The 14009-nt window shown below is 41.1% G+C and overlaps 1 protein-coding gene across 1 annotated transcript in view; it reads right to left on the bottom strand.

The window, feature by feature from the left end:
- Window positions 1–13684, bottom strand: part of tbcd (tubulin folding cofactor D) — a 250865-nt gene extending 237181 nt beyond the window's left edge. Inside the window, exons 1-2 of the mRNA XM_073025892.1 lie at window positions 13345–13684; window positions 366–416 (exon numbers count right to left, since the gene is read on the bottom strand). Coding sequence (XP_072881993.1) covers window positions 366–416; window positions 13345–13543 — 250 coding nt within the window. The 5' untranslated portion in view covers window positions 13544–13684. The remainder of the gene's footprint in view (window positions 1–365; window positions 417–13344) is intronic.
- Between the last annotated feature and the right edge of the window lie 325 nt (window positions 13685–14009).

Here is a 14009-nt window from a genome sequence, read left to right as displayed (position 1 = left end):
AGGAGAAATTTCTCTTCCCGCAGTAGGTTCTTAAAAACCTAGAACACACTATTAGAACCTGCAGCAACATACCATTAGCCCAATCCACATGACACTTTAAAGGTCATCAGTTTATGATGGCAACCAAGGATTTACATAGAAATGTACAACACATTACAGGTCCTTGGGCCCACAATGTTGTGCTGACCATGTAACCTACTCTACAAACTGCCTGGAATTTCCCTACCACATAGCCCTCTATTTTTCTAAGCTCCATGTAGCTTATTGTATTCCCTATTGTATGGAATATGTTAAAACATTCACAATATTTTTTGACCTGAGATTAGTAGAAAATATTTAGTTATTTCAAATGTAGGCAACCTTACCCAAGTGTGGATCCAGCAGATGAGGTTGTTCCTGGTATTTGTCCATTATGACTAGAACGAGAAAGAAATATCTATTAATAGATAAAATAGTTACAATAATATCCAGGCAGTTATATCAGCTAGAAATCCAATTTTGCACAAGTGCTGTCCTTAGAAGTGTCAGTTACTGTTGCTCAGAGCAGTGAGATTATCAGTTTATCAGGCTGCCATATGTACATATTAGTGTTGTTTACTACATTAAAGAGTCAACTTCAAAAGTACTTAATGGGATGTGAAGCTTTTCAGGACCTCCTGAGGTTCTGCAACGAGCTACATAAACATGTATCTGTCTTTCACTATTTGACAACCACTGAAGAAAAAATAGTTAATGTCATCATCAAGTTAAGTGCACAGGCTATATAAAATTCTACACAGAAAGCCAGGCGGTTTATGTATAAGCCTACAATTTATAAACTCCACCATGGACGGTCCAAAGCCTAGCTGAGAAAGGAGTGTTGGGCATGGGCTAGAAACCCCATTCCATAACAGCGCTACAGGAATGCCAGCAGAAGCTCCAAAGACCTTATCACTGGGAGAGAAAGGATAGTTGTCCAGAAGACATATGAAAGATGGGCTACACCTGGGGACAACTTCAGGACTGGGCCAGGACAGAGGATTCTGACGAGATGCTGTTAGCTGACTATACCAAAGTAGGGTGGGATGGGCTTAAGTAAAGTAAGTTACAGTTAACACTTTTGGAAAAACTGATTAAGGGATACATATTGCCTTTATCACTGAAAGAACATTCCCCCCCCCCAAATAGTGCTTTAGACCCTTTTGTATTCATCTGAATTAAATTGGGCCTCAATTTTATTCAGTCAAAAAAAAAACACCATCTCTTTTGCTCAGTTTGGTGTTACAACTTCAACTTGAGATTATACTCAAGTTGTGAAATGAATCCTGGACACTGATCACACAGCATTATTTACAGAAATTAATGGAAAAGGAGACAAGCATTCAGGTGACAAAAGCTTTACAGGAACATACAGTTCATGTGTAAAATATAAATGAGAAAATCAAAGATGGATCTTCAGACAGGACAAGTTAGGAAATCAAACAAAGCAAACATTTTATGAAAAATTATTTTCTAAATCAAAAATCATTTTGAGATTTAGCTAAAATGTAATTACATGTATTGCAACTAAACAGGTAAAATTTGATGAAAGAAATCTAACTGATCATAACTCAACATATGAATTAATAGAAAAAAAGCTGTTTTACATTCAAAAGTAACAGTTTATTTTAATAATTGTTCATTTCACCGTAACTGGAAGTATCTGAAGGGACATGATCATAAATTACTCCAATGTTTCACGTAATTTATAAACTCCTCACTATTTTTATGATCCAGTAACCTACAGCAGACAATGTGAAATGTCTGCCTAATAAATATAATTCTATTATAATAGCGACAAGTAATAAATAAAAATCCAGAAAGTTATACACAAAATATAAGACACAATAAAGATCAGATGATAAGTCTAAAGACAAAAATTAATTATTTTTACAACCAGTTTGGCACAAGCACATCAGATCAGCATTAAAACATGCAAGACAGATGAGACATATGGCAATAATTATACGTGTTGATTCTAAATATCTAACCATTGATAAGCTGAACCCTCTTTTACTCCATTACTAAACAGAATGCCAAGTGGAAAAGCACAAATTAAGAACATAAAGAGCACTCATCTAAAGTTAAAATGGGAAATTATGAACATGTCAAATTAGAATGTGCCAGAAGATAAAAAAACAAAAAGACAAACTATCCCATGTCAATATATCACACTATTTCAACTTTGTCATGGACAATCCCAAGCCTGACTAGGGGGACAACCCCATCTCCAGTGAAGGAAACACCAACAGAAGGCCTCATCACTAAGAGAAGAAGGATCTTCAAAGTTCGGTTATATCTGAGGACAACTAGAAAGACAGGCCCAGGACAGAGTACTCTGGTGAGCTGCTGTTGGCAGTCCATGCTCCACTAAGAGTGATGGACTGAAGAAGAAGAATCCAAAGAAAATTCTACATGCAGTATAATTTAAGGGATTCGATTTTAAACAAGGTATAAATTACGTCAGTTTTAAATCCAATTTTAAAACAATCTTGATTAAAATTTATTGATGGTAAATTTCATCCATAACTCAGAAATCTTACTTTTACTGTACAGTAGTAAGATCCAATTTCCACCCCCACCTGTACACCCAAAATTCTAGAACCCCTCACCCTGTATCCTCCGGTCCATTTTAGATAAGGTTACACTAAGTTGATGTCATGTTGCCAAACAGCACAATGCTAACATAATACTCACTGTCACTGTTAGTTCTGACAAGTGCAAGAAAGGCAACAAAAATGACAAAAATGATTATTTCTAATAAGTTTACAATAAAAATGTGCAGATCATTATTAGTGTAAGTACCATACTCTTCAGTTCAAATAATTTTGACATAAATTTAAGTTCTAAAAGTAAAACGTAACAGAACAAATTTCATAGTTGTGCCCAAAACAATATGTTTTGGTAGGTTAATTGACCACTGTAAATTACCACTTAGTAAAGGTTCAAGGAAGAGTTGACATAATTTACAGGGCAACAGGGAAACGCAAAAAAAAAAAAGAATTGGAATAATGGGTGCTGATGAGCTGAGTAACTTCCTTCTCAGTTGTTCAATGTTTACAATATAACAGCCATAAATTTCAATAACAAACTCAAGGTATATTCAACATATTGGTAAGCTCATTATAAAAATACTTTAACTTCTCATTGTACATGACTGCAAAATTATTCCCTTACTACTAAGGTTGGGAAGTAAAAAAATTCCTCTGCCTGTGCAAAGCAGGCAGAAAAACCAAAGTTAATAAATACATTGATGTATAATACACTGTACGTAATTATTTGTGGAATAATTTCAAGTTCACTTATTTTGTAGCCAAATAATGAGTACAATCAGAATTTGCCCAGGTGTTATATTTCACAAAAACCTTTAAATTCATAATACCAGGTGAAAGAACAACAAAATAAGTAAGAACATAAGAAATAGAAGCAGGAGTAGGCCATCTGGCCCATCAAGCCTGCCCCACCATTCAATAAGATCATGGCTGATCTGTCCATAAACTCAGCTCCATCTACCTGCCTTTTCCCCATAACCCTTAATTCCCCTACTATGTAAAAACCTGTATAACTGTTTCTTAAATATATTTAGTGAGGAAGCCTCAACTACTTCCCTGGGCAGAGAATTCCACAGATTCACCACTCTCTGGGAAAAACAATTTCTCCTCATCTCCGTCCTAAATCTTCTCCCCTGAATCTTGAGGCAATGTCCCCTAGTTCTAGTCTCACCTACCAATGGAAACAACTTTCCTACTTCTATCTTATCTATCCCTTCCAAAATTTTGTATGTTTCTATAAGATCCCGTCTCATTCTTCTGAACTCCAGAGAGTATAGTCTCAGGCGACTCAATCTCTCGTCATAGGTTAACCCCTTCATCCCTGGAATCAACCTGGTGAACCTCCTCTGCACTGCATCCAAAGCCAGTATATCCTTCCTCAAGTATGGAGACCAGAACTGCACACAGTACTCCAGGGGCAGCCTCGCCAGTACCCTGTATAGTTGCAGCATGACCTCCCTGCTCTTGAATTCAATCCCTCTAGCAATGAAAGCCAATATTCCGTTTGCATTCTTAATAACCTGTTGTACCTGCAAGCCAACTTTTTACGATTCATGAACAAGCACTCCCAAGACCCTCTGCACATCAGCAATCTTTCAACATTTAAATAATAATCTGTTCTTCTATTATTCCTCCCAAAATGGATGATCTCGCATTTACCAATGTTGTATTCCATCTGCCAGACCTTGGCCCACTCACTTAATCTATCTATATCCCTCTGCAGACTCTCCACATCCTCTATACAATTTGCTTTTCCACTCAGTTTAGTGTCATCAGCAAATTTTGCTATGCTACACTTAGTCCCCTCTTCCAAATATCAATATAAATGGTAAACAGCTGCCGGCCCAGCACTGATCACTGCTGCAGCCCACTCACCACTGACTGCCAAACGGAGAAACACCCATTTATACCAACTCTGCCTTCTATCAGTTAACCAATCCACTATCCATGCCAATATACTTCCTCCGACTCCATGCATCTGTATCTTATTTATAAGTCTCTTGTGCAGCACCTTATCGAACACCTTCTGGAAATCCAAGTATACAACATCCACCTGTTCCCCTCGATCCACTGCACTCATTACATCCTCAAAGAACAAAATAAAGAGCAAACAGTAAAGAAAAATTGGCACAGAATTCACAGATAAAAAATTCTAAAAAGAAATAAAAGAATACCATAAAACTATGAAAGCAGTTGAAAAATAAGAGACAAAAGGAAAAATATAGTAAGAATAAAACCTATGGGTCTGTCACAGCTGCTCTGAACCTAGAGGAGACTACAAAAAAGATCGATAAACATTTAACCTGAGTAACAACAAAGATTACAAAATCCTTGCTAAAGTGAAAGATACAGTAAAGAATGAGAATAGATTTCACACTCTATGAAAAACATAAACAGAAAAGAGTCTAGGAAAAATATACCAACACTAATTACTAAAAGAGTATATGTTTCTTCTTCTACCTGCATAAAGGCAGACCTAATGAGCAAGGCTCCAAAGAGAAGAAAGAAGTGGTCACAGGAGACAGAGGAGTGGCTGCAGGATTGCTTTGAGTCGGAAGACTGGGCTATGTTCAAGGACTTTTCAGAGGATCTGAATGAATATGCCACAATCGTCACAGACTTTATAAATACAATCGTTGATGAGTGTGTCCTCACAAAATCATTCAGTGTCTACCCCAACTTGAAGTCCTGGATCAACCATGAGGACTAGATCAGTCTCATTCAGGTCTGGCAACCAAGTAAAATATAAGAAGTCTAGGAATGATCTCCTGAAAGCTATCTCACATGTGACATGGCAATTCCAGACCAAACATGAATCACTGAAGGATGCTCGACAGCTGTGGCAGGGCTTGAATGCTACCACCTCTGACAAGATGAAACCCAGCAACATAGAGACAAGTCTTCGTTAACAGATGAGTTAAGTGCCTTTCATGTTCACTTTGACTGTCCAAACATGGAGGTTCCTTCACAAACTTCCACAGCCCCCAATGACCCCATGATTTCAGTTTCTAAAGCCAACATGAGAGCATCCTTCAGGATGGTGAGCACATAGAAAGCATCCAACCCAGACAGGGTACTTGGCCGAGTACTAACGACCTGTACTGATGAACTGGCTGAAGTGTTCATCAGTATCTTTAACTACTCAGTTCAGTAGTCTGTGGTTCCCACCTGCTTCAAGCAGGCTTCAATTATACGAGTACCTAAGAAGAAAGTGGTAGCCTGCCTCAATGACTATCGTCCAGTAGCACTTACATCCACTGTGATGAAATGTTTTGAGAGGTTGGTGATGAAACATATCAACAGCTGCCTAAGAAGTGACTTGGATCCACTTCAATTTGTCTACCATCACAACAGGTCAACAGCAGATGCCATTTCATTGGGTTTTCACTCAAAGCTGGAACATCTGGACAGTGAAAATGCAGCCATCAGGATGCTCTTCATATGTAACTCATCAATAAGCTTCAAGACCTTGGTCTCGATACCTCCTAATGCAACTGGATCATCAATTTCCTCACTTGCAGACCCCAGTCAGTTCAACATCTCTTCAGCAATCTCTACCAGCACCGGGACACCACAAGGCTGTATGCTTAGTGCCATGTTCTACTTGCTTAATACTTATGACTGTGGCTCAAGTGCCATATTTAAGTTTGCTTTCAACACCACCTTCGTTGGCTGAATCAAAGGTGGTGATGAATCAGCATATAGGAGGGAGATTGAAAAACTGGCTGACTGGTGCCATAACAACAACCCCTTTCTCAATGCCGACAGGATCAAGGTGCTGATTATTGACTTCAGGAGGAGGAAAGCAGAGGTCCCTGAGGCAGTCTTTATTGGAGGATCAGAGGTGGAGAGGGGCAGCAGCTTTAAATTCCTCCATGTTATCATTTCAAGGATCAGGCTGAGTCCAGCAAATAAGTACCATTATGAAGAAAGCACTGCAGCACGTCTACTTTCTTATACAACAATTCTGCATGTAATCTGAAATTTTGCCAAACTTCTATAGATGTGTGGTGGAGAGTATACTGGTTGCATCACATCTTGGTATGGAAACAGCAATGCCCTTGAATGGAAAGGCCTATAAAAAGTACTGGATACAGCCCAGCTGTCCATCCTGTTGGATGTAGTCTTTCATTGATTCTATTGTATTGCTTGTATTTACTATGAATGCACTCAAGAAAATGAATCTCAGGGTTGTAGATGATAACATATATGTACTTTAATAATAAATTTGCTCTGAACTTTGAACTTTGTGGCAAACAGCAAAACCTGAGGCCAATAGTGAAAGGTTCCAACTAAGATGTCAGCTAGATATTATGAAGACTGACGATGTAGAAAATACACCACATACATTAACCAAGGTGAACAGCATAATGGTCAACTTTTAATTATGAGAGAACAAGTAATGAGGGTTTTGTCAATAACATTAGATGTGGGAGACTAGGCTTAATTAGAGCTTATATTCCAGGGCAACAGACGCAAAGAACTGGAAGAACTCAGCAAGTTGGGCAACATCCACAAATGGGAATAAATAGTTGACATTTTAGGGCATGACCATTCATCGGGACAGGAAACGGGAAGAAGCCAGATTAAGGTGGAAGGATGGGAAAGACTACAAGCTGGCAGATAGATAACAGAAACCAGGTTAAGGGGAAGGTGGATGGGTGGGGAAGGGGGTTGAAGTAAGAAGCTGGGAGGTGATAGAAAAGGTGAAGAGCTGAAGAATGAATCTGATAAGAGAGAACAGTAGATCTTAGAAGAAAAAGATGGAGAAGAGGCACCAGATGAAAAGAAAGGGGGTTATCCCTGACACTACACCTGCGAGTCTGGCAGGGTCATCTACTGTATCTGGTACTCCCGGCATGGCTTCCTCTACATGAGTGAGACCCAGCGTAGATAGGGAGACCACTTTGTCGAGCACCTTCACTTTATCTAGCGCTAAAGGCAAACTTCCCAGTGGCCACCCATTTCAATTTGATTTCCCATTCGCATTCCAATATGTCAGTTCACGACCTCCTCCACTGCCATGATGAGACCAAACTCAGGTTGAATGTGCAACACCTCATATTCCAGCTGGGTAGGCTCCAACCTAATGGCATGAACATTGATTTAGAACATAGAACATAGAACATACAGCACAGGACAGGCCATTTGGCCCAAAATGTTGTGCTGAACAAGCTAAAAAGCAAATTAAAAACACCCAAACACTAATCCCTCCTACCTACATGTCCCTCCATCTTCCTCCATGTGCCTATTCAAACATCCCTTAACCGCCTCTAATGTATTTGCCTCTACCAGCATATCAGGCAGCACAATCCCAGGCATCCACCACACTCTGAGTAAAAAACCTACCCCTCACATCCCCCTCCAACTTCAGGTAATTATTCCCCCTTCCCATTTCAATCTTTTTCAATGTCCCATCCTGGTTTGTCTCTCATTCCTTCTCCTCACTGTCTTCTTACTTTATCCCTTCTCTCCCACCCACACTTCTTTCCCCTAACCTGGTTTCATCTATCAACTGCCAGCTTGCACATTTATTTATTTTTATTTAAAGATACATTGCAAAACAGACCCTTTAGCAACCCACCCAACAACCCACCTAATCAACCTTAGCCTAATCACAGGACAATTTACAATGACCAATTAGCTAGTATGTAGAACTTGGGAGTAACCCAAAGCAGCCAGAGGAAACCCACATGCTCATGCGTACAGTCTTGTTACAGACAGCTTCAGATTGAACTCCGAACTCTGACGCCTCAAGCCGTAATAGCATTACGCTAACTGCCAACACTACCGTAGTAAACCCTCCCCCCCTTCTCCTACCTCCCCCTTCTTATTCTGGCTTCTTCTTCCTTCCTTTCCAGTCTTGATTAAGATTCTTTGTCCAAAATGTCACCTATTTATTCCCCTCCAGAGATGCTGTCTGACTTGCTGAGTTTCTCCTGCACTTTGCATCTGTTTATAACAACTTTCAGCATAGTCAGTCATAGAATAATACAGGACAGAAACAGACACATGCCAAACTAGTATTCTGTCAAGTCCCATTGACCTGCACCCAGACCTTAGCCCTCCATACCCCTCCCATCCATGTATCGATCTAACTTCTTAAATGCTGAAATTGAACCCACATCCACCACTCCTGCTGGCAGCTCATTCCACACTGTCAGCACCCTCTGAATGAAGTTCTCCCTCATGTTCCCCTTAAAAATGTTACCTTTCACTCTTAACCCATGTCCTCGAGTTGTAGTCTTACTCAACCTCAGTGGAAGAAGCCTCTTCACATTTATTGATCTATACCCTTCATAATTTTGTATGCCTCTTATCAAATCTCACGTCATTCCCCCCACAATCCAGGGAATCTGCATCTGCAGAATCGTGTGTTTATAAATTCTAAGGAGAACACTTTGATCTGAATAGCCTTTCTTTGTACAGTATGTCTTCCATTAATAGTACATAAATGCTGGGTCATATTTAAAATGGTAAACATGAACCTCAAACTAAGTAACAGACATAAATCAACTGGCATCTAAAACAGAGAGCAAGGTAATGATCTCTTTTGCCAAAAATTGTTCTTGTCAGGCCAGCTCACTTTTAGAACGGAGGTTCGCTTCCTATCCAACATTAATATTGAAAATCATTAACCAATCACGCTCTTCTGCATCACCTGAAAACAGGTTCACCCCAGGTCACAGCCTTGCCTGTCTAGAGGTACTCCATACAGATGAAGAAGTAGTTGGAAAATTAGACCATAAGACATCGGAGCAGAATTAGGCCAGTCGGCTCATCGAGTCTGCTCTGCCATTTCATCACGGTTGATCCATTTTCCTTGTCAGCCCCAATCTCTTGCCTTCTCCCCATATCCCTTTATACCTTGACTAATCTTTGCCTTAAATTTACTCAATGACTTGCCTCCACATCTGCCTGTGGCAATGAATTCCTGATTCACCACTCCCTGGCTAAAGAAATTTCTCACCTCCATTCTAAATGGACATCCCTCTATCCTGAGACTGCATCCTCTGGTCCTAGACTCCCCCACCATAGGAAACATCCTCTCCACATCCACTCGATCAAGGCCTTTTAACATTCGATAGGTTTCAATTAGGACACCTCCTCATTCTTCTGAATTCCAGTGAATACAGGCCCAGAGCTATCAAACACTCTTCACATGACAAGCCTTTCAATCCTAGAATCATTTTTGTGAACCTCCTTTGAACCCTCTCCAATGTCAGTACATCCTTTCTTAGATAAGAGCCCGAAACTGTTCACAATACTCCGTGATGCTATCCTGTGCTTTATGAAGCCTCAACATTATATCCTTGCTTTTATATTCTAGTCCTCTTGAAATTAATGTTAACATCGCATTTGCCTTCCTCATCACTGACTCACTTTGTTGTATGAATGGACTTTCCTGCAACTAAAAGGATTCTGTCAGCTGAAACACAGCAATTCCACATGCTTTCTCTTCCCCCCAAACCCCACCTAATTCAACTACAATCAGTGACTAGGTCAAGCAGACCCGAGCTCTGAGCAGACTCACACACTGGGTCAGTGAGTCTAGCTGGTAGCTGCACTTCTATTACAGCTGTTTCTGTGATCCTCTCCCCCACAGGTTTTCTTTCCATATTCAACTCACAAATAATTCAGGTTATGAAATGTTCCCAGGAATAAAATTCTGTCACAAACTGGCAACAGCCTGTATTATCCAATATGTGGTCTTTCCACTCCCAAAATAACACAATTACCTTGAAATCTCATTTGATATTCATAATACATGACAATTAAAACATATACAGGGAGTTTAAGTAATCCTGGCTGTCGGGTACATTTATTAAGTTTCAACCATGGTCACTAACAATAGATGCTTCCAGATTTTAGATAAACCACCTTGCAACCAGTCTGGAAGAATAAATTAAAATATTCAATATAGGATATAGTAATGAGAGGGATATCAGAGGCTTGCAAAAGTTTAAATCTGGCTTACTCTAGATGAGAACTTTAAATAGAGATATGTGTAAACACACATTTTTGTAATGATCATTGGGATGGTCTGTGTACCTGATGGATTTACGCTCCACTCTCAAATAAGGTTTAATATAGTCCGACAGGGAATTGGGATATAACGCAAATGGGAAAGTTGAGGCTGATATAAAGCTCATTAAACAGAACAGGAAAGAAACTAAGGAGGGAGTAATGATAACAATAGACAGTAGGTGCAGGAGTAGGCCATTCGGCCCTTCTAGCCAGCACCACCATTCACTGTGATCATGGCTGATCATACACAATCAGTACCCTGTTCCTGCCCTCTCCCCATATCCCTTGACCCCGCTATCTATAACAGCTCTATCTAATTCTCTCTTGAATGCATCCAGAGACTTGGCCTCCACTGCCTTCTGGGGAAGAGCATTCCACATATCCACCACTCTCTGGGTGAAAAAGTTTTTCCGCATCTCTGTTCTAAATAGCCTACCCCTTATTCTTAAACTGTGGCCTGTAGTTCTGGACTCACCCATCAGCGGGAACATGCTTCCTGCCTCCAGTGTGTCCAATCCCTTAAAAATCTTATATGTTTCAATCAGATCCCCTCTCATCCTTCTAAATTCCAGTGTATACAAGCCCAGTCGCTCCAATCTTTCAACATATGACAGTCCCGCCATTCCGGGAATTAACCTTGTGAACCTACACTGCACTCCCTCAATAGCAAGAATGTCCTTCCTCAAATTTGGAGACCAAAACTGCACACAATACTTCAGGTGGGGTCTCACCAGGGCACTGTACAGCTGCAGAAGGACCTCTTTACTCCTATACTCAATTCCTCTTGTTATAAAAGCCAGCATGCCATTAGCTTTCTTCACTGCCTGCTGTACCTGCATGCTTGCTTTCATTGACTGATGTACAAGAACACCTAGATCTCGTTGTACTTCCCCTGTTCCTAACTTGACTCCATTTAGATCATATATGTCAAACTCAAGGCCCGCGGGCCAAATCCGGCCCGCGGTGGAATTATCTTTGGCCCGCAAGATAATATCTAATTACTATTAAAGCTAGCCCCAGTAATCGAAGCGCCTATGGTGTATGATATGGCTAATGCTGAGTTTATTCAGGTACCAGGTTTTCAGGGTTTTTAGTGTTCATTCGGCAGTCTTGCTCGGCAGTCTTCTTCATAAGAAACGGAATTTGTAAAGTGAAACACTTTGTAGTTATAGCAGAGACTGAGACACATGAGAGCAGGCTGAAAAAACGGAGGCAACGAAAGCTGCGTTCGCACGCGTCTGACTGATCCGGCCCGCATGAAGCTGCATTTTGCTCAATCCGGCCCGTGACCTAAAATGAGTTTGACACCCCTGATTTAGATAGTAACCTGCCTTCTTGTTCTTGCCACCAAAGTGGATAATCTCACATTTATCCACATTAAACTGCATCTGCCATACATTTGCCCACTCACCCAACCTGTCCAAGTCACCCTGCATTCTAATAACATCCTCCTGACATTTCACACTACCACCCAGCTTTGTGTCATCAGCAAATTTGCTAATGTTACTTTTAATCCCTTCATCTAAATCATTAATGTATATTGTAAACAGCTGCCCTTGTGGTACCCCACTGGTCACAGCCTACCATTCCGAAAGGGACCCATTAATCACTACTCTTTGTTTCCTGTCAGCCAGCCAATTTTCAATCCATGTCAGTACTCTGCCCCCAATACCATGTGCCCTAATTTTGCCCACTAATCTCCTATGTGATAACAATAATATACAATAATGGATAACAATTGATAACAATAATATACAAGAGTGACAGGTAAGGCAGAGCAACTCAACGTGTGGATGGGCAATTAGACTAGGATATTATAACATAACAGAAACTTGACTGACGGAGAAGCAGGGCGAGCAGCTCTTTATTCCAGGGTGAGATGCTATAGGTGGAGGTAAGGGGGGTGGGGGGGAAGTACATTTTTTATGAAGGACAACTTTCTTGGGATACTGTTCAGTGAGGCTATTCAGGTTGGAGCTTACAAACAAGGAGGGAATATCTCTTTGATAGGATTGTATTGTAGACCCCAAATATCCTGCAGGAATTTGAGAAGTAAATAATCAGTGTGATTGAAGGGATAATAGAGTAACAGGATAGTAATTAACAGGTGATTTCAAATTCCTTCACTGCAGGTACAATTACATTTAAAAGGCATTTAGACAAGTACATGGACAGGAAAGGTTCAGAGGGACATAGGCAAATGTGCGTAAATGAGATTAGTTTAGATAAACAACTTGGTTCACATAGATAAGTTGGGCCTGTTTCTGTAGTGTATAATTCTATGACTCTAATAAGCAGCCATTGTAGATTGTCGGGGAAGAAACACCTGGAGGCCAGATCATTGAGTATATTTAAAACACAGGTTGATAGGTTCTTGATTAGTAAGGACATCTAAGGTTACAGGGAGAAGGCAGGAGAATGGGGTTGAGAGGGATAATAAATCAGCAGACTCCATGGGACCAATGACTTAATTCCGTTCCTATGTCTTATGAGATTCTAGAGTAGGAACATAAAGCAGTGGCTCATTATTGTGAAGGGTAGGGGTGAGATTCTGAACATCAGTCAACAGAACCGGTGTCAGTCAGCATCCGTTATGTGCATTAACTTCTCCATGGATATCAGTACAAGACCAATGAGCGGGATTCGCCCTGTGTATCTGCGTTAATGCCTGCCCGGCGCCCCAAAGCACCGGCTGAGGCCCGGGATGGCGATGCGAGAAGAGCAGCCCCACCCTCGCCCGCTTTACCAATGAATTTCTGTTTGAGCATCTCGCTGGCGGCCTCATCGGCAGTTATGGTTCGCAGGGCCGTCAAAAGGCTTCGGACCTCCTCGCTCTCGCTGAACGCATGCAGGGAGTTGGCTTTGGCGATCACGTCCGGCTCACCACCGGCGCCTTCATCTTGTTCCACCTCCGCCGCTTCGGGCCGACTATCGCTGAAAGCCATGTTCGGGCTGCTAGCAGGTAGACACGCTGAGAATGAATTTGACAGTCAGCAGCCCCTGCACATCCACCAGCCGCACTGCCTGGCAACGACCTGCGGTCACTGTGAACCCTCACCCCCAGCTGCTACCGTGCCAACACAGGCACAGAAAGCACGAACCCAGCGGCGCGTTTCGAAACTGCAGCAACCTGGCGGCAGAGAGAGTGTAAGCGAGCGAGAACGCCGACAAAACCCGGGCTGGATCCGAGAGATAAAATACATCTTATAATGATTGAATGCTCGATATTTGCACAATGCGTTTTCCGAAATGTAAATGACTAAACAGAAACTGCACAATTATTTAACTGTGATATTGTATTCTAAAGATACTGGGAAGACTTTAAAACGATTTTTAAACCTATTGAGTTAATTCGGTTCTCAACGTTTCAGGAACAAGTGAAACGAGCATAAGGCTCCGCTTCTCAAGCGG

This window comes from Hemitrygon akajei, chromosome 22 (assembly GCF_048418815.1).
Source record: "Hemitrygon akajei chromosome 22, sHemAka1.3, whole genome shotgun sequence".
NCBI lineage: Eukaryota > Metazoa > Chordata > Chondrichthyes > Myliobatiformes > Dasyatidae > Hemitrygon > Hemitrygon akajei.
Note: the sequence above shows the minus strand (reverse complement) of the source record. Positions and strands in the feature narration are given on the sequence as shown.